The sequence below is a fragment of the Ranitomeya imitator genome, chromosome 5 (assembly GCF_032444005.1).
Source record: "Ranitomeya imitator isolate aRanImi1 chromosome 5, aRanImi1.pri, whole genome shotgun sequence".
Lineage (NCBI taxonomy): Eukaryota > Metazoa > Chordata > Amphibia > Anura > Dendrobatidae > Ranitomeya > Ranitomeya imitator.
The window spans coordinates 414600117-414622999 of NC_091286.1; the positions used below are offsets into that span (position 1 = coordinate 414600117).

Below are 22883 nucleotides of genomic sequence, written 5' to 3' on the forward strand. Positions count from 1 at the left end.
TGCTAAGAGCAGTCTGTATGTAACGTGATATTTCCGTCAGGTGGGGAAAAGATGACCTTGGCCATTTCTGTACTGCTTGCCCAGTCTGTCTTCTTGCTCCTGATCTCACAGCGCCTTCCAGAGACCTCCTTTGCCATTCCTCTCATCAGCAAGTAAGTCATCCTAAGTATTAGTATTGAGTTACACACAGGGTAAATATTGCGCCACAAAAACCCCGAACTGACGTTTTTTGTCTCATGCATTCTTATTCTTATGAGATTCTGACTCTTCTTCATGCAATCACATTGTAGTTTACAACTTTTGTCACAGGACTCAGTTTTTGGTGCATTAAAGAGGTTTTCTGCAAATTACTTTCTTCAGTCTTTTGTCTTTTAAGTTGCAATAATAAAATCAGATGTTACTATCCCTCCATTGCTCCAGCGATGCACTTTAACCCCCGAAATGCTGTGATCGAACACAATCGCAGGATTCTGGGTAACGGCAGAGGCCTGACAGCTCCTTTGCTTTTGGATCGGAGACCCCATGGTGTGACGCTGCTACGTTCCCATGCTGCAGAAGCTATCAGCCTGCAAAAAAGTATTATAAACATAAGAATGAATGACCTCGGGGAGATCAAAACATCCAACACCGCGGAGACACCATCACGTGTTTCTCAACGCAGTGATCCAGAACACTGCCCCCATCCCTTATGGGAAATATGCAAATGCATGTAGAAAAGCCACGGAGACACCATCACGTGTTTCTCAACGCAAGCAATAAATAGCCAGGTCTTTCACCGGGAAGGAACAACCACGGGAAGGGCGGCATCCAAAAGGGAAAACCACCTATGCCAAAACATGGTATCCATCCACAGACAGCTGTTTCTTTTTTTTTCCCTTCAGATGGGAAAATCCAGGGTCCAGAAATCCAAGACCAAAGAAAAATCCCAAACAGCTGCATCAAATCCAAAACACAAAAGCTGTTCCCATCATCATCGGAAAATTTCAGGTTAATACAACATCAGAAAAAACAAATCAAGACATATTTACAAGGTATCTCCACTTCTTCACCTTCCAAATTCCTTTGGCAACCACCTCCCCCTTCTCCTTTTATCCCATAGAAAACACACATACATCTTCCACAAAATCACTTTTAGACTATTCTTTACTACAATTTCCTTTCTCTTAAAAACATACACATTCCTCACATCCCATAATACTTCCTTTATACATGCAACTATTAACCACAACACTCTCTCCTTCACTCCATCACACATTACCAAGCCAAACATGTACAACTCAAATGATAACAAGCTCACACCACACAATTCTTTACACAACGGTCCCATTCTTCCAATCACCTCCCTAGCATACCGACAATTCCAAAACACATGTATTACACTTTCCCTTCCACCACACCCGCCTCTCGGACATATCTCACTTCTCACCAACCCATGATTCCTCTGAAATTCTCTAACTGGTAATACTCCATGCAAAGACTGCCACACAATCTCACTCTGCCTATTCGTCATACCATCCAACCGTACTTTCTTCCATACTTTTTCTATATCATTCCCTCTAACCATGTTTATTCCACACTCTGTCTCTCTACATTCAATCATCCTATACACAGCCCTCTTATTACTCAACAACCTAACATCCACATCACACAACTCATACTTCACCAAAAATTTATAAACCCACACATACCATCTAGGCACGTCAAAAGCAACTGGATACCTCAGATCCCTCTCTCGCCACCTCAAACGAAATAAATACGCCCCAAACAAAAACCTACACAGACAAGAAAACTTCCCATCCATCCTAATCACCCTCAACACAAAAACCACAATATTTACACCAAAGAACACCTCAAGATTTGGAAAACCCAACCCACCTTTTTCTAAACGTTTCACCAAAACCTCCCTCCTAGCCCTCTCCATTCTAGAATTCCACAAAAACACACACAGAATCCTAGAATCCTATTTTACCCCCTCATACACATATACCGCGGCGGAAAGACCACTGCAATATATAAGAAAATAGGCAAAATCACACTTTTAATAACTAAGATTTTTCCAAAAAACGAAAGACTTCTCATCTTCCAAAAACATAACTTCCGCTCAACCTTTCCTTTCGCATCATCGCAACTTTCTTTCCCATCCAAACTCTCTGAAAATTTCACCCCCAAAACCTTAATAGACCCAGTCACCTCATTCACTCCTACATCCTTACTTAAAACCCCTCCCTCAAAAACCTTACACTCGCTCTTCTCCCAATTCACCTTAAATGCTGACGCACCACAAAAAATAGACACTAATAACTTCACCCGCCTCACAGAATACTCTGAATCACACAACACACACACACGTCATCCATATAACCACTAACCTTCCATTCCCTCCCCCCACCTCCTGGCACTTGTACACCTCTAATCACTTTATCTTTCCCCAACATACAAAGCAATGGTTCAATCGCACAAATAAAAACCACAGGAGACAAAGGACAACCTTGTCCCATACCTGAAAAAACATTCACTCTTCTACCCACAGAACCATTCATCAAAACACAACTATAAATGTCTTTATATAAGCTCCTCACCCTCCAAACAAAATCAGGCGGAAACCCCATTCTCAATAATACCCGGAACAAAAAACTATGTGCTAACCGATCATACGCCTTTTCAAAGTCCAAACTCAAAACAAATACACTCTTCTTCTGACTCATACAGTCCCACAAACAATCTCTCAACATACACACACACTCATGTATACGTCTCCCAGGCACCGCACAACACTGTTCATCCCCAATCACACTCTGCATAGATCTTATAATTGCAATTCAACAACGTTATCGGTCTCCAATTTTTTAAACTCTTCAAATCTCCTTTTTTTAGGTATTAACACAACCATCCCTGCACGCATACTCTCAGCCACCTCCATACTAGACCACATATACTTACATGCCACATCACCCTATAAAACTCTACTGGAAGACCATCCTCTCCTGGAGTCTTATTTAACGCCATGCTATTCATTACCTTCCATACCTCATCACCTGTCACCTCTCTCATCACTCTCTCTCTCTCCATCTCACTCAATTTATTTTCTAATACACTTAGTACATCCTCCTCCAAAGCCTCATCCCTCCACTTCACTGCATACAGCTCCTCATAAAACTTGGCCACATGTTCACACATATCCTCCCCACTTACCTCTCTTCCATCCACTGTATTCAAAACACTCATACTCTGCTTTTTCCCAAAAACCTTTTTAAAGAAAAACCTCGAACACCTTTCATCTTGCTCCATTCTATCAATTTTTGCCCTAAAAATAATACTCTTGCCTTTCTCCTCCAAAAACTCATTAATTTCTTTTTTAACCTTTTTTATCCCCTCCTCCACCTCCATTCCTCCTTCCCTCAATTTATACAATAAACATAAACGGGCATTCAACTTAACAAACTTTTCCCTCTTAATTGCCGCAAATTCATACCCCACACTTTTAAAAAACTTTTTTGTCTGCCTCTTAACCCAATCCCACCACTCACAAACATTCCCAAAATTTTCCTTAGGCCAGTCTCACACGTCCAGATAATTCCGGTACCGGAAAAATCGGTACCAGAATTATCCGTGTCCGTGTGTCCGTGTGCTTACCATGAACATCAGTGTGGCACACGTGCGGCAGCCGTGTGCCGCCCGTGTGCCAACTGGGTACCACATGGACCATGCAGGAGACAGCGCTACAAGTAAGCGCTGTCCCCTGCATCTGGTGCTGAAGCCGCCATTCATATCTTCTCTCCAGCAGCATTCGCTAGAGAGAAGATATGAAAAATCCTTTTTTTTCGTGTTTAAAATAAAGATCCCTGTCCCCACCCCCTCCCACCCCCTGTGCACCCGGCCGCTGTTTCTAAAATACTCACCCGGCTCCCTCAAAGCGTCCTCTCCGCACCGCACATTCTCCTGTATGAGCGGTCACGTGGTGCCGCCCATTACAGTCATGAATATGCGGCTCCACCCCTATGGGAGGTGGAGCCGCATATTCATGACTGTAATCGGCGGCACCACGTGACCGCTCATACAGGAGAAGCTGGAGCTGAGAGAACGCTGCGAAGGAGTCGGGTGAGTATTTTATTAACAGCGGGCGGGCGCACAGGGGGCGGGAGGGGGGAGGGGACAGGGATCTTTATTTTAAACACGGGAAGAAAAAAAAAAAGGATTTTTAATATCTTCTCTCCAGCGAACGCTGCTGGAAAGAAGATATGAATGGCGGCTTCAGCACCACTCTGGGGGGACAGCGTTTACTGAAGTGCTGTCTCCTGCATGGCACACGGACTGCACACGGACAGCGTCCGTGTGCGGTACGTGTTTTACATGGACCCATTGACTTTAATAGGTCCGTGTAATCTGCACGCTCCCACGAACACTGACATGTCTCCGTGTTTTGCACACGGACACACGGTCCGTGAAAACACCCTGACATGTGCAGAGACACTTTGATTTCAATGTGTCTACGTGAGTCAGTGTCTCCGGTACGTGAGGAAACTGTGACCTCACGTACCGGAGCCACTGACGTGTGAAACCGGCCTCACTCTTACACCACTGTTCATACTTTCTCACATACTCCTTCCTCACAGCTTCATTTTCCAACAATTTCACATTTAATTTCCACAAACCCTTTCCAAACACACCACTAACATTAATATCTAACTCGCACAACACACAAACATGGTCCGAAAAAAACAACCCTATCCTGCTTATATCCAACAGGAATAATATTTTTAGAAATAAAACAATAATCCAACCTGGACTGTGCTCTTCCACTATCAGAAGAAAAGGTATCTAACAAAGGGTTAACCTTACACACGCGCTGCATATCACTCAAATCAAAGTCAGTAACTAACTCCAGCAAAACTTTTCCAGACACATCCACATTCACTCCCCCCACATCACAATTCATATCACCCACAATCACCACAGGCACTCTTCCTGGAACAAAAAGCTTCACTTTTTCAAATAATAACTTACACTCATTTTTTCCTACTGGCGCATAAATATTGATAACACAAAACTTAGCATTTTTATATTCAAAATTTGCTAAGATACACCTCCCCATCTCCACCACCAAATAATTATTCAAAACAACCTCCTGCCCCTTAACTAAAATACCCACAGCATCATTTCTATTATTTGCACTACCAGACCATACAGACGCACCATAAGACCACTCATCCCCTTTCACACCATCCACAATCCCACATTCTTGCAAACAAAAAATAGATGCACTCTGCATAGCTAAAAAATCCAAAATTGCTGCTCTCCTCCTCGCTTTCTTAAAAACTCTCACATTTTGAGAAACTATAGAAAAATCCATACTATAAAAACAAAAAACACAATGCAAAAATTACCACAAAACTACACACATTACACAAAAAGCCCTTTACAAAGGTCAAGACTCACAGAAAGGAGAGAAAAAAAAACAGATCCACTGAGCTTTCATTTTACCCAGTATCACCATTGTCCTCCTCTGCCATTCGGACGGAACAGCAAGTCTCTGAACCACTAACCCCTTCGTGCTCACTCCATTTTTTTTTTAGCTTGCCCAATTTTCCTCTTAGGCATACTACTGCATGCCTCATCACTTTCCCCATCCTCCTCCCTCTGACACTTATTCCCACCCCTGTCCTGATCTGAAGAAGGTCCTCCAATATTCTGAGGATCTCAGGGGTGCACAGGGCTCTCAGCTTCAGAAATGTGCACGTCTTCCTCCGTTGCATCCATTGCTTCCTCAAGAGAAAACATTTCAGGCACAGTAGAGTCATCATCTTCTTCCTCATCTTCTTCCTGATCTTCTTCCTTATTATACCCCTTCTCTACTTTTTTTGCCGCCAACCAAAACTCCTCATCTTCCTTCTGTTGTTTTTGGACATCACTCATAGAACCACGGGGATCTAATACAATGCCCTCTGGAGCCACAGAGCGTCTTTCCCTCTCCCTCTCCCTCCTTTCCTCTCTCTCCATTCTTTCAGATTCCTTCCTGATAATCGCCAACCTCCTCCTTCTCTCCTCCTCCTCTCTCCATTCACTCTCTGAGCGTCTAGGCGCCCTCCTCGGACAATCCTTATACATGTGGTCACTACTACCACACACGTCACAGGTCTTAGCCATCGGACAATCACCAGCCATATGCCCCTCCTTCTTGCAGTTTCGGCAACACTGCCCCTTCTGGCAGTCTGCCTGGACATGTCCAAAAGAGAAACATCTCCTGCAAAACAGAGGCTGCCCAGGGTATGTGAGGAAACCCCTATGCCTTGCCACAGAGAAGTTCGCCGGAGGGTGTCTTAACCCACCCACACTGCCAGGATCTCTTCTGAACCTTACACGATACTTGTATCGACAATTAAAGATTCCTAAACAGTTCACTTGCCTCTCTCCCTTTGAAACAAAGTCACAATACTGCGAGAGGAAGCTCTCCAACAATGCAGGTTCAGTAAAGGGGTTATAGACAGTGATAGTCACCTGCCTTTCCTGAAGACCAAACAGTGGTTCACACTTCAATCCCTTCAAACAGGGATCTCCGGCATGATTCCGGAACCATTCATAGGCATTCAGGCAATAATGCTCTGACATAAAAGTAACATCACTCACAAAAAATTGCCCTTAGTAGAATATCCCTAAACCAGGGAGACAAGAACCACTATATACCAATACATATATCACCTTTTTTTGGTGATTACACTGTGCAGTAAATCCGAAAACAAGTGGTGCTTTTAAAATAAAATATAGTTTATTGAACACAAATAAAACATAATTAAACATACAATAACGAAAAAGGTGCAAGATCCAATAAAAGAGGGACATACAACCATAGGGAAACCACCAGATTCCTATAACACTTCAGTGTGACTAAGTAGGAGGGGAGCTAAATACCACCCAGAAAAAACGCTAAGTCTAATAGGGAAAATTCCATAGCCCATGCAGACCATATAGTTTATTCATGTCTGGAACCCAGACAATCATGTGCAATGGCAGCTAAGGAGTATGGTGAAGTATAATAAGCCCTTATGACCAAAGTAGTGAATAGGTGGGTAAAGCTTCGTATAATAAAACAATAGCACATTACCTGAAGTGTGTGATGTGGTTTTCAGCGGCGTCCCTCTGCCCGACGCGCGTTTCACTGACCGCTTCTTGAGGAGGCGTGTCTAGGCAGGTGGAAAGCCAGTTTATATACACAGGAGAGCCGCGCTGATAGGAGGTATGAGGAACGGAGGTGGACCCGAAATATATATTCATTTCTGTCTCTGCGGTGTTACAAAGGCTCCAATGCGTCAGCGCAAGAATCCGTACATTAGCCAAAAACAACCGCGCATGCCCAGACCGCCGGACATGGGAAAAGTGCCCATGACGTAAGTGTATAAGGTTACCATGGCAATATACCACACCCGTGAACGGCAGCCAGTGGAATACGTAAATGTGACCAAAATGCAAATAGTTATCATGGCAATACACAAAAAAACATAAGCATGAGCCGTAAAAAATGGTAAGTATAACTGAGAATATAAAACGGAACCTACCAAATATACAGTCTCCTGAAATACATGAGAATATTTATAGGGAACTCCGCCACGCAACAAAAATGGTTGCTATAGTAACAAATGACAGTATACATACAAACAACTAGCCCAACTGGACAATAAAGTCTATACATACTGTGAGCGAGAGCAAGAACTACTACATGGGCTAATAATATAACAATAAAACAAGCTGGGACATGGAGACCAGTAAAACCCCCATGTAAAAAAAGTAGTAAGCCAGTCTGTAATGAACCCGGCGGCAAACCCACAGCCAAGGCTAAAAGTGGATGGGACCAGGAAAATAAAGCGGCGCATGCGCTGATGGCAGACTGGTAAAGAGATGGTGATGGGTCGCAGACAGGCGGTATCACAAGCCCATCATCAAGACTGATGATTGGGCCTGCGGCAGCGCAAATATCCGTCCCCCATCTCCAAACCACGTCCGCTAACCAAGGCATGCGCTCAATTCCTGTAAAAGAGAGGGAAGGATGGGAAACTAAATGAACAAAATAAGAAAAAAGGGGTGAAAAAAGTAGGTTTAGTGATAAAAACCCCTGTAAAAAATCCCTACTATATGATAGAAAAAAAGTGCCCTAGAAATACTATGGTAGCCATATATAATGGTAAACATATTAAAATGAAAACTATGTAAAACCACAAGAAAAAGACAATGGATATGAAAGTGCTAAGTGCTGCGATAAAGTGCTACTAGTTACTAAAATAAGTAACAACTATACCAAACTCTAAATATCAGCTTCTATGCCCTACAACGAGGGTCGTATCAGTCGGGGCAGAGGGACGCCGAGGAAAACCACATCACACACTTCAGGTAATGTGCTATTGTTTTATTATACAGAGCTTTACCCACCTATTCACTACTTTGGTCATAAGGGCTTATTATACTTTACCATACTCCTTAGCTGCCATTGCACATGATTGTCTGGGTTCCAGACATGAATAAACTATATGGGCAGCATGGGCTGTGGAATTTTCCCTATTAGATTTAGTCAGCGTTTTTTCTGGGTGGTATTTAGCTCTCCTCCTACTTAGTCACACTGAAGTGTTACAGGAATCTGGTGGTTTCCCTATGGTTGTATGTCCCTCTTTTGTTGGATCTTGCACCTTTTTCGTTATTGTATGTTTAATTATGTTTTATTTGTGTTCAATAAACTATATTTTATTTTAAAAGCACCACTTGTTTTGGGATTTACTGCACAGTGTAATCACCAAAAAAACGTGATATATAAAAGTAACGTCGTAGTTACCTTGATTAGGGAATTCATTGATGCTATAGATGTTCTCCCGATTTCCTCCAGCCTTTTCCTCAATAAGGTCACGAACAATAAAGACCACGCTGTTCCTTGCCAGGATAGATGGCTCCAACGTCACTCGGATGGTGTTCTTCACGTAACTCATCTTCAAAGCTGTCGGTACAAACGACCACAGAAAAAAACAGAATTCTCTGCAAAAGGGTCTGGATTCCTCCAGAAAACCTCACTCCTGACAGCTGTTTCGGGGTATTTGCCCCGAAACAGCTGTCTGTGGATGAATACAATGTTTTGGCATAGGTGGTTTTCCCTTTTGGATGCTGCCCTTCCCGTGGTTGTTCCTTCCCAGTGAAAGACCTGGCTATTCATTGCTTGCGTTGAGAAACATGTGATGCCTATGCAGCATCAATAGTAAAAAGATTTAATGTTAAAAATAATAAAAAAAAAAAAAAATGTCCCGCTCCTCACGATGCTCCGGTCCCAGTAATGCTTTGCGGTTATGACCCCAGATGACGTAGCGATCTCGCGAGGCCTGTACTATATACTATGTGGCTGTGTTATATACTACGTGGCTGTGCTATATACTACGTGGGCTGTGTTATATACTGTGTGGGCTGTGCTATATACTGTGTGGGCTGTGCTATATGCTACGTGCGCTGTGTTATATACTACATGGGATGTGTTATGTAGTACGTGGGCTGTGCTATATACTACGTGGCTGTGCAATATACTATGTGGCTGTGCTATATACTACGTGGCTGTGCAATATACTACATGGCTGTGTTATATACTACATGGCTGTGCTATATACTACGTGGCTGTGCTATATACTATGTGGGCTGTGTTATATGCTATGTGAACTGTTATATACTACGTGGCTGTGATGTGGGCTGTGCTATATACTACATGGGGCTGTGTTATACACAACGTGGGCTGTGTTAACCCCTTCCCGACCTTTGAAGCATACGCTGCGTCATGAAAGTCGGTGCCATTCCGACCCATGACGCAGCATATGCGTCATGGAAAGATCGCGTCCCTGCAGATCGGGTGAAAGGGTTAACTCCCATTTCACCCGATCTGCAGGGACAGGGGGAGTGGTAGTTTAGCCCAGGGGGGGTGGCTTCACCCCCTCGTGGCTACGATCGCTCTGATTGGCTGTTGAAAGTGAAACTGCCAATCAGAGCGATTTGTAATATTTCACCTAAAAAAATGGTGAAATATTACAATCCAGCCATGGCCGATGCTGCAATATCATCGGCCATGGCTGGACACACTAATGTGCACCCACCCCACTCCTCCGATCGCCCCCCAGCCCCCCGATCTGTGGTCTGCTCCCCTCGGTCCTGTGCTCCGCTCCCCCGTCCTCCTGCCCGCTCCCCCCGTGCTCCAATCACACCCCCCGTGCTCCAATCAAACCCCCCCGCACTCCGATCACCCCCCGCACAGCGATCCCCCCCCGCACAGCGATTCCCCCCCGTGCTCCGATCCACCCGCCCGCACAGCGATCCCCCACTCCGTGCTCCAATCCACCCCCCGTGTTCCGATCCACCCCCCCGTGCTCCGACATCCCCCCCCCTGTGCCCTGATCTCCCCCCCTTATACTTACCTGGCCTCCCGGGGACCGTCCGTCTTCTTTCCTGGGCGCCGCCATCTTCCAAAATGGCGGGCGCATGTGCAGTGCGCCCGCCGAATCTGCCGGCCGGCAGATTCGTTCCAGAGTGAATTTTGATCACTGAGATAGGTTATATCTCAGTGATCAAAATAAAAAAAAAAGTAAATGACCCCCCCCCCCTTTGTCACCCCCATAGGTAGGGACAATAAAAAAAATATATATTTTTTTTTTCCACTAAGGTTGGGGTAAGAACTAGGGTTAGGGTTAGGGGTAGGGTTAGGGTTAGGGTTAGGGGTAGGGTTAGGGGTAGGGTTAGGGTTAGGGTTAGGGGTAGGGTTAGGGGTAGGGTTAGGGGTAGGGTTAGGGTTTCGGTATGTGCACACGTATTCTGGTCCGCTGCGGATTTATGGCGGATTTACCATGTTTTTTCTGCGCATTTCAATGCGGTTTTACAACAGCGATTTTCTATTTGAGCAGTTGTAAAACCGCTGCGGAATCCGCAGAAAGAAGTGACATGCTGCGGAATGTAAACCGCTGCGTTTCCGTGCAGTTTTTCTGCAGCATGTGTACAGCGATTTTTGTTTTCCATAGGTTTGCATTGAACTGTAAACTCATGGGAAACTGCTGCGGATCCGCAGCGTTTTCCGCAGCGTGTGCACATACCTTTAGAATTAGGCTATGTGCACACGGTGCGGATTGGCCGCTGCGGATCCGCAGCAGAGTTCCATCAGGTTTACAGTACCATGTAAACATATGGAAAGCCAAATCCGCTGTGCCCATGATGCGGAAAATACAGCGCGGGAACGCTGCGTTGTATTTTCCGCAGCATGTCAATTCTTTGTGCGGATTCCGCAGCGTTTTACACCTGTTCCTCAATAGGAATCCGCAGGTGAAATCCGGACAAAAAACACTGGAAATCCGCAGTAAATCCGCAGGTAAAACGCAGTGCCTTTTACCCGCGGATTTTTCAAAAATGGTGCTGAAAAATCTCATACGAATCCGCAACGTTGGCACATAGCCTTAGGGCTAGGGTTGGGTTGGAATTAGGGTTGTGGTTAGGGGTGTGTTGGGGTTACGGGTGTGTTGGGGTTAGGGTTGTGATTAGGGTTACGGCTACAGTTGGGATAAGGGTTAGGGGTGTGTTGGAGTTAGAATTGAGGGATTTCCACTATTTAGGCACATCAGGGGGTCTCCAAACGCAACATGGCGCCACCATTGATTCCAGCCAATCTTGTATTCAAAAAGTCAAATGGTGCTCCCTCACTTCCGAGCCCCGACGTGCACCCAAACAGTGGTTTACCCCCACATATGGGGTACCAGCATACTCAGGACAAACTGCACAACAATTACTGGGGTCCAATTTCTCCTGTTACCCTTGTGAAAATAAAAAAATGCTTGCTAAAACATCATTTTTGAGGAAAGAAAAATGATTTTTTATTTTCACGGCTCTGCGTTGTAAACGTCTGTGAAGCACTTGGGGGTTCAAAGTGCTCACCACATATCTAGATAAGTTCCTTGGGGGGTCTAGTTTCTAAAATGGGGTCACTTGTGGGGGGTTTCTACTGTTTAGGCACACCAGGGGCTCTGCAAACGCAATGTGACGCCCGCAGACCATTCCATCAAAGTCTGCATTTCAAAAGTCACTACTTCCCTTCTGAGCCCCGACGTGTGCCCAAACAGTGGTTTACCCCCACACATGGGGTATCAGCGTACTCAGGAGAAACTGGACAACAACTTTTGGGGTCCAATTTCTCCTGTAACCCTTGGGAAAATAAAAAATTCTGGGCTAAATAATTATTTTTGAGGAAAGAAAACGTATTTATTATTTTCACGGCTCTGCATTATAAACTTCTATGAAGCACTTGGGGGTTCAAAGTGCTCACCACACATCTAGATAAGTTCCTTTGGGGGTCTAATTTCCAAAATGGGGTCACTTGTGGGGGGTTTCTACTGTTAAGCCACATCAGGGGCTCTGCAAACGCAACATGACGCCCGCAGAGCATTCCATCAAAGTCTGCATTTCAAAACGTCACTACTTCAATTCCGAGCCCCGGCATGTGCCCAAACAGTAGTTTACCCCCACATATGGGGTATCACCGTACTCAGGAGAAACTGTACAACAAATATTGGGGTCAAATTTCTCCTGTTACCCTTGGGAAAATTAAAAAATTCTGGGCTAAATAATTATTTTTGAGGAAAGAAAACGTATTTATTATTTTCACGGCTCTGCATTATAAACTTCTGTGAAGCACTTGGGGGTTCAAAGTGCTCACCACACATCTAGATAAGTTCCTTTCGGGGTCTAGTTTCCAAAATGGGGTCACTTGTGGGGGGTTTCTACTGTTAAGCCACATCAGGGGCTCTGCAAACGCAACGTGACGCCCACAGAGCATTCCATCAAAGTCTGCATTTCAAAATGTCACTACTTCACTTCCGAGCCCCGGCATGTGCCCAAACAGTGGTTTACCCCCACATATGGGGTATCAGCGTACTCAGGAGAAACTGGACAACAACTTTGGGGGTCAAATTTCTCCTGTTACCCTTTGTAAAATAAAAAATTGCAGGCTAAAAGATCATTTTTGAGAAAATAATTTTTTTTTTTATTTTCATGGCTCTGCGTTATAAACTTCTGTGAAGCACTTGGGGGTTCAAAGTCCTCACCACACATCTAGATTAGTTCCTTTGGGGGTCTAGTTTCCAAAATGGGGTCATTTCTGGGGGATCTCCAATGTTTAGGCACACAGGGGCTCTCCAAACGTGACATGGTGTCCGCTAATGATTGGAGCTAATTTTCCATTTAAAAAGCCAAATGGCGTGCCATCTTTTCCGAGCCCTGCCGTGCGCCCAAACAGTGGTTTACCCCCACATATGGGGTATCAGCATACTCAGGACAAACTGGACAACAATATTTGGGGTCCAATTTCTCCTATTATCCTTGGCAAAATAGGAAATTCCAGGCTAAAAAATCATTTTTGAGGAAAGAAAAATTATTTTTTATTTTCATGGCTCTGCGTTATAAACTTCTGTGAAGCACCTGGGGGTTTAAAGTGCTCAATATGCATCTAGATAAGTTCCTTGGGGGGTCTAGTTTCCAAAATGGGGTCACTTGTGGGGGAGCTCCAATGCATAGGCACACAGGGGCTCTCCAAACGCGACATGGTGTCCGCTAACAATTGGAGCTAATTTTCCATTCAAAAAGTCAAAAGGCGCGCCTTCCCTTCCGAGCCCTGCCGTGTGCCCAAACAGTGGTTTACCCCCACATATGAGGTATCGGCGTACTCGGGAGAAATTGCCCAACAAATTTTATGATCCATTTTATTCTACTGCCCATGTGAAAATGAAAAAATTGAGGCGAAAATAATTTTTTTGTGAAAAAAAAGTACTTTTTCATTTTACAGATCAATTTGTGAAGCACGTGAGGGTTTAAAGTGCTCACTAGGCATCTAAATAAGTTCCTTGGGGGGTCTAGTTTCCAAAATGGAGCCACTTGTGGGGGAGCGCCAATGTTTAGGCACACAGGAGCTCTCCAAACGCGACATGGTGTCCACTAACGATGGAAATAATTTTTCATTCAAAAAGTCAAATGGCGCTCCTTCCCTTCCGAGCCTTACCATGTGCCCAAACAGTGGTTTACCCCCACATATGAGGTATCGGCATACTCAGGAGAAATTGCCCAACACATTTTAGGATCCATTTTATCCTGTTGCCCATGTGAAAATGAAAAATTTGAGGCTAAAAGAATTTTTTTGTGAAAAAAAAGTACTTTTTCATTTTTACGGATCAATTTGTGAAGCACCTGGGGGTTCAAAGTGCTCACTATGCATCTCGATAAGTTCCTCGGGGCGTCTAGTTTCCAAAATGGGGTCACTTGTGGGGGAGCTCCAATTTTTAGGCACACGGGGGCTCTCCAAACGTGACATGGTGTCCGCTAAAGAGTGGAGCCAATTTTTGATTCAAAAAGTCAAATGGCGCTCCTTCCCTTCCAAGCCCTGCCGTTGCGCCCAAACAGTAGTTTACCCCCACATATGAGGTATCAGCGTACTCAGGACAAATTGGACAACAACTTTCGTGGTTCAGTTTCTCCTTTTACCATTGGGAAAATAAAAAAATTGTTGCTAAAAGATAATTTTTGTGACTAAAAAGTTAAATGTTCATTTTTTCCTTCCATGTTGCTTCTGCTGCTGTGAAGCACCTGAAGGGTTAATAAACTTCTTGAATGTGGTTTTGAGTACCTTGAGGGGTGCAGTTTTTAGAATGGTGTCACATTTGGGTATTTTCAGCCATATAGACCCCTCAAACTGACTTCAAATGTGAGGTGGTCCCTAAAAAAATGGTTTTGTAAATTTCGTTGTAAAAATGACAAATCGCTGGTCAAATTTTAACCCTTATAACTTCTTAACAAAAAAAAATTTTGTTTCCAAAATTGTGCTGATGTAAAGTAAATATGTGGGAAATGTTATTTATTAACTATTTTGTGTCACATATCTCTCTGGTTTAACAGAATAAAAATTCAAAATGTCAAAATTGCGAAATTTTCAAAATTTTCGCCAAATTTCCGTTTTTATCACAAACAAACGCAGAATTTATTGACCTAAATTTACCACTAACATGAAGCCCAATATGTCACGAAAAAACAATCTCAGAACCGCTAGGATCCGTTGAAGCGTTCCTGAGTTATTACCTCATAAAGGGACACTGGTCAGAATTGCAAAAAACGGCAAGGTCTTTAAGGTCAAAATAGGCTGGGTCATGAAGGGGTTAAATACTACGTGGGCTGTGTTAAATACTACATCGGCTGTGTTAAATACTACATGGGCTGTGCTATATACTATGTGGCTGTGCAACATACTACATGACTGCAATATACTACGTGGCTGTGTTATATACTACGTGGCTGCTATATAGTAAGTGGGCTGTGTTATATGCTATGTGGGCTGATATATACTACGTGTCTGTGCTATTCACTTTGTGCAGAATTATTAGGCAAGTTGTATTTTAGAGGATTGTTTTTATTATTGATCAACAACTACGTTCTCAATCAACACAAAAGACTCATAAATATCAGAGCCTAATATTTTTGGAAGATGGAGTGTTTTTTTTTTTGCATTTGGCTATCTTAGGAGGATATCTGTTTGTGCAGGTAACTATTACTGTGCAGAATTATTAGGCAACTTAATAAAAACCAAATATATTCCCATCTCACTTGTTTATTTTCACCAGGTAAACCAATATCACTGCACAAAATTTAGAAATAAACATTTCTGACATACAAAAACAAAACTTCCAAAAATTAGTGACTAATATAGTCACCTTTCTTTATGATGACACTCAACAGCCTTCCATCCATAGATTCTGTCAGTTGCTTGATCTGTTTACGATCAACATTGCGTGCAGCAGCCACCACAGCCTCCCAGACACTGTTCCAAGAGGTGTAATGTTTTCCCTCCCTGTAGATCTCACATTTTATGAGGGACCACAGGTTCTCTATGGGGTTCAGATCAGGTGAACAAGGGGGCCATGTCATTATTTTTTCTTCTTTGAGAACTTTACTGGCCAGCCACGCTGTGGAATAGTTGGAGGCATGTGATGGAGCATTGTCCTGCATGAAAATCATATTTTTCTTGAACGATACCGACTTCTTCCTGTACCACTGCTTGAAGAAGTTGTCTTCCAGAACTGGCAGTAGGTCTGGGAGTTGAGCTTCACTCCATCCTCAACCCGAAAAGGTCCCACAAGTTCATCTTTGATGATACCAGCCCATACCAGTACCCCACCTCCACCTTGCTGGCGTCTGAGTCAGAGTGGAGCTCTCTACCCTTTACTGATCCAGCCTCTGGCCCATTCATCTGGCCCATCAAGAGTCACTCTCATTTCATCAGTCCATAAAATCTTTGAAAAGTCAGTCTTAAAGGGACTCTGTCACCTGAATTTGGAGGGAACAATTTTCAGCCATAGAGGCGGGGTTTTCGGGTGTTTGATTCACCCTTTCCTTACCCGCTGGCTGCATGCTGGCTCTAATATTGGATTGAAGTTCATTCTCTGTCCTCCATAGTACACGCCTGCGCAGGGCCACGCTTAGTAACTCGATGTTTACCCTGGTTACCGTTGTAAATGTAAAAAAACAAACACTACATACTTACATTCCCGGTGTCTGGTCATGTCCCTCGCCTTCAGCTTCCCGCACTGACTGAGCTGAAGGCTGAAGGCGAGGGACATGACCAGACACCGAGAATGTAAGTATGTAGTGTGTTTTTTTTACATTTACAACGGTAACTAGGGTAAACATCGGGTTACTAAGCGCGGCCCTGCGCTTAGTAACCCGATGTTTACCCTGGTTACCAGTGAACACATCGCTGGATCGGCATCACACACGCCGATCCAGCGATGTCAGCGGGAGATCCAGCGACAAAATAAAGTGCTGGACTTTCCCCAGCGACCAACGATCTCCCAGCAGGGGCCTGATCGTTGGTCGCTGTCACACACAACGATTTCGTTAACGATATCGTTGCTACGTCACAAAAAGCAACGATATCGTTAACGATATCGTTATGTGTGACGGTACCTTAAATGATTATGAACTTGTTTTCTTTGCATCATTTGAGGTCTGAAAGCACTGTTTTTTTCAATTTTGACCATTTCTCCTTTTCTGAAAAAAACAAAACAAAATGTATTGCTTGGAAATTTGGAGACATGTGGCCAGAAGTTTATAGAATAAAAGAACAATTTACATTTTACTCAAAAATATACCTATAAAGTGAAAAATCAGACAAACTGAACATTTTGCAGTGGTCTCTTAATTTTTGCCAGAGATGTATTTGGTATCGCCGTGTCCGCAACGACCCGATGTATAAAATTGTCCCAATAGTTAACCCCTTTTAGTGAACACCATAAAAAAAAACAATGCTTTATCATTGATATAAATAAACATGGTACTTCTGAAAATGTTATCTTGTCCCTCAAAAAACAAGCCACCATACAGCTCCATCAGGAAAAAAATAAGAAAGTTATAGCTCTCACAATAAAGGGATGCAAAAATAATTATTTTTCTATCAAATAGTTTTTATTGTGTAAAAGCACCAACACATAATAAAAGATATAAATGAGGTATCGCTGTAATTGTACTGACCCGAAGAATAAAACAGCCTTATCAATTTTACCACAAATGGAAAATTCTGCCTCCCAAAAATCGGAATAGAAAGCGATCAAAAAATGTCATGCACATGAAAATTGTATCAATAAAAATGTCAACTGGTCCCACAAAAAACAAGTTATAACATGACTGTGTCGACCAAAATATGGAAAAATTATAGCTCTCAAAATGTCTTGATGCAAAACTATTTTTTGCAAAAAAAAGCGTTTTTTAGTGTGTGTCAGCAGCCAAACATAAAAACCTATAAAAATCTGGTATCGCTGTAATCGCACCGACCCGAAAAATAAAGTTGCCTAATCACTTATAACGCACAAGGAACAGCGTAAAAAATAAAACCAATTCTTCACCTGTTGTTGATTTTTTTTCATTCTGCCTCCCAAAGATCACAGTAAAGCTCGGCGCACATTTATCCTGCGCTTTACACTGAGCGCAGACCTGTGGTGTCTCCATTTTTCATGATCTTATTTAAAAAAGAAAGACAATTTTAAAATGCTGAAAACTTTATAGAGAATAAGACACAAATACTAAAGCTGCTAAAAAGGAGCCACTTACTCCAGAGAACAGGAGAAACAACAAGTACCGGTGATATTGACCAACCCATCTGCTGACAAAGTACTTTTTCCTTACCAGTACACATAGCAAGGTTTTGTGGGGGTTGGATCTTCATAAAAGGACCAGCTGAATTTGGCATCATATTGGCAATGCCCCACTAGAAGTCAATAAGAAAATACTTTACTCCCAGGAAAGAGATAATTTGGATACTTTTTCTATGGTACAATTACATAGCTGGTCCACTCAATGAAAGCCAGTTTCTCCCCAAACCTGCATCACAGGGAGCCTAATTCAGCCCGTCAAACTTTGTTCCACAGCGATAAAGTGCATATTTTACATCATAACTATAGTAATTTGAGGGCTTATAATGGAGATAACAACTACTATAGAGTTATTTTTCCCTGTTCTTCAGGTTCCTGACGTTTATCATGGTGCTGGTGACCATTGTTCTTGTGAGCTGTACTGTCGTGTTGAATATGCACTTTAGAACACCAAGCACACATATAATGACGGATCGCATGAAGATGGTAAGTACAGAGCAGGTCGATTGTCGTACCTCCATGGTCAACAAATTAAACAATTTAGTTTTATAGAATAACTCAATCTTAGGGCACATTCAGAAGACCGTGCAGCACTGGAGTCCTGGGATCAAATCCCACCAAGGACAACATCTGCGAGGAGATTGTATGTTCTCTCCGTGTTTGCGTGGGCTTCCTCCGGGTGCTCTGGTTTCCTCCCACGTTCCATACAGTGAGGGAATTTAGATTGTGAGCCCCATCGGGGACAGCGATGATAATGTGTGCAAAACTGTAAAGCGCTGTGGAATATGTTAGCGCTGTATGAAAAATAAAGATTATCATTATTATTACCTGTGATAGTTTAAAAGATTTACATATCCGATTTTTTACTCCAGCCAAGTGGTCCACACAAAAGCACTTCCCAATATTGCTACAAGTGTCGGATCAAACTCGTTGATGCGAGGTCTATAAATCCGAGAAAAAAATCGGACTGCACTTGGATAACATCCGTGTGCTGTCCGTTTTTCACAGATTATCTCATAAGAGAAGCCTGAGAAACCTCCATCGCTTTTTTTTTTTCATCCGATAAAAGCTGATGAAAGTTTGATAGTAAAAACTCAGACACTAACCAAACTCTGATGACATTGTGATACAAAACACTAATTAAAATCGAACCGTTTATTTGGGTACGAGAAAATAGTTTGACGTGTGAATGAGCCGAAACTCTTGTAGGCGATGGGTCATTGATCCAAGTCTTTTTCTATGGAAATCTACAACATATGACACTACAAATGTACACAGTGGCATACATTGTCCTTAGGGTCCTATGATTACAGAAAGTATATAGTGCAATATACAATACTTTAGTGTACCTCTGCACAGAATAGAGTAGACTATCATACTATTCTATACTGTACAACAAAGAAAAGGTTTGCCAATACATATCAGTCTAGTATAAGCCAAAAAGGTGAAAGGAGCCTTCATATGTGTGGGGACCTTTAAAAGTAATTCACATACAGAATGTGACCGGAAACATACAAAATCCTTACCAAAAAAGTACAAGGAAATATTTCTCACAAATTCATTATTTTTGTTTAAACTACAAAAGACACTACCAGACCATTACTTCTTACCATTACAACTGCATTGTGTCATAATTGTATGAACTGTAAATTACATACATGGACCACCCTCATCTGATAGTTTTTAATTGTTCTTATGTAGTAGTGTCTTTTTGCATTGTATTTGATTTATGATAAATTGTTCTGTGCACACTTTGTAGGTTGTCGTTCTCAGAGTTGTGTCCTGATGTATACTGGGGTTTTTGTGGCATGTACAATTGCAGACCAAATTATTCAACATCTTTGCAAATTTGGTTTATTTGCAAAATTTACAAACTTTCTGCCATGTGCAATAAACCAATGAAATAAGAACAATTTAAATAACCCAGTACAATTAATATAGCACATGGTTTCTTCAAATTCAACACAAAATGCCACCATTAATGACTACTACAGTCTCAGAGTTATTCAACCCCATCATGACAAGAGTCTGCAGTACTTAGTAGACAATATGACCTTCTACCAATTGGATGAATAGCCAGACACCAGCTTCTGGAATCTCAGCCCATTTCTCATGAGCAATGTCCTCCAGTTCACTAATATTTTTGGATTGGCAGGAGAGTGGTACAAGCAGTTAAAACGTATCTGTCAGCAGAATTATGCACATTAAACTACAGACACTGTCAGGTCGGCGCTGTTATACTGATTAAAATGATACCTGAGTGATGACATTTGTCTTGTGGTTGTTGTTTAATCTTTATTTGCAGTTTTCAGTTAATGAGATTCTCGTGCTTTGGGGCGGTCTGTGGGCGGAGATTTATGTGGTACTTTGCTTACATATTTATCCTCATGTATCCAGATGCTGCTGCGCAGGCGCCGCCATTTTGCTAGAGAAAAAAAATTAGGTTTCTTCAAGATGGCACTGGTAGCGCCTGCACAGTAGCATCTCTCGGAACGTGATAAATGCTACTGTGCAGGCACTGCCACAGGCGCCATTTTACTAGCGGAAAAAAAATAGGCTCCATCAATATGGCACTGACGGCGCCTGTGCAGTAGAATCTATCGGAACTTGATAGATGCTACTGCACAGGCACCATTTTGCTAGAAAAAAAAACTGGCTCCATCAAGATGGCACCGGCGGTGCCAGCGCAGTGGCATCTATCGGATCGCCGATAGACACTGCTGTGCAGCCAGCATTTTCATGGTGCCAATTTTTTTTTCTCTAACAAAATGACAGCGACAGTGCGTGCACAGTAGCATTCCTCAGAACGTGATAGATGCTACTGTGCAGGTAGGGCTGCTGGTACTTGATTAAGATATTTTTTTCTTTCCCAACAAAACAAAATGCCTAAATAAAATGGATTTATGCATATTACCCATGTTATCATGCTACTTCGCAGACAACGCCACTGAGGCCTGCATGATTTTTGTTTTTCAAACAATAGTATATTCAGTATATAAAATAAGGGGCAAATCACTGAAGGATCAGTGACCTGCCATAAGCACAAAACAGATAAATCTGTAAGCAGAGCATCACATAAAGCTCTGCCCACAGGAATGCCCCAAAGCACGACAATCACATTAACTGAACACCGCAAATAAAGATTAAACAACAACCACAAGATGGATTTTATCAACCAATGTATCATTTTAATCAGTATAATGATGCCAACCTGACACTGTCTGTAGTTTACTTAGCAGAATCCTGCTGACAGGTTCACTTTAAGAGAAGAGATATACTACCTTGCTCAAGCAAGGTAAAGGATACAAAAAACATAGCAATTGCATTGAATGAGGTACTGTTGGAATTATAGTTCGCAAGTGCAACGTTTAGAGGAATACTGGCTACAACACCACCTGGCAGAAAGAGGAAGCTATCACTCTTTCCCACCAGATTCCATGAATCCTGGAGAGGCAAATTGTCAGTAACCCTCAAGTGACTGTAAAAGACTCATGGAAAGATGTGATGTCAGCAGGCACTGCTATGCATTGAAGCTCTCGTTGCCCAAACTGCAAAAAACACACCTCTTCAGTATACTTAAAACTATAAAAAAAAAAAAATAGACATTTTGGGGTTCTCTTTTGCAGAGCAATGGAAAAAACTAGGACTTTTTGGGACTATGGATCAGCATTATATTTGGATAAATGAAGCATATGTTAAAAAGAACACCCTGCCTTTAGTGAGGCATGGTGGTTTCACGGAGATGCTCTGGGGTTGCTTCACTTCCTCTGGTAGTGGAAAGTTGCAGTGTGAGTATGAGAAGATATTTTCAATCAAGTAAGTTGACATCTATGAAAAAAAGTCATGACTTCCATGAGAAAGTTGCAGTTTGGTCATCGTTGGGTTTCCCAAAAAGACATTTATCCCAAGCCGACCTCAAAGTTCACCAAGATTTGTGTCAGGATTCAAACCCAGCATCTCTTGTGCATCAGGCAGCAGCTCTTCCCTCTGAGCTGTTCAGCTCGCTGGACAGTTCCTTGCTAAATCAGATACTAGTATCTGTATTGTTCCTGATGTCTCCAACCTGAGTTCCTGATGTCTTCACCCCAAGTTACTGATTGGCTCACCCTATGATCTCTTGATTGATCACCCTACTTAAACCTGGCACTGCATTTCCTTCATTGTGAGATGATTGAGATCCCAGTCTTTAGTCTAGCTTCTTCCCACCTGCTGCTTATCCTCAAGATGCTACTGCTGCTCCGTGTACCGACCTCTGGCTGTATCCTGACTACATTACATGCTTATCCTCCCAACTATACTGCTGCTCTGTGTACGGACTCCTTCCTATATCCTGACTATGATTACTGCTTATCCTCAAGATCCTATTGCTGCTCTGTTTACCGACCTCTGACTATATCCTGCCTACGATTCCCTCTTATCCTCAATATCCTACTGCTGCCCAGTGTACAAACCACAGGCTATATCCTGACGATGCTAGCTGCCGATGCTGCCCCTAGTGATTGCAATTAGAGAAGAGCGAATTTGATTGGGTCAGGGCTTATTCAGCAAGCTATATCGCTTACCGAATAAGCTGCAGAATGAACCCAGATACCTGGAACGCTCCGACTGATCAGCTGTCTGATGCCACCGCTGCATGTGTCGCGGCTGTGTGACAGTCACGACACATACATGGAGAGCCCAACAAACAGGCTCTCCATGCATGTGTTACCT

The 22883-nt window shown here is 42.8% G+C and overlaps 1 protein-coding gene across 1 annotated transcript in view; it reads left to right on the forward strand.

The window, feature by feature from the left end:
- Positions 1 to 22883, forward strand: part of CHRND (cholinergic receptor nicotinic delta subunit) — a 204725-nt gene that overhangs the window by 177175 nt on the left and 4667 nt on the right. The window contains exons 10-11 of the mRNA XM_069727028.1: positions 41 to 152; positions 18545 to 18659. Coding sequence (XP_069583129.1) covers positions 41 to 152; positions 18545 to 18659 — 227 coding nt within the window. The remainder of the gene's footprint in view (positions 1 to 40; positions 153 to 18544; positions 18660 to 22883) is intronic.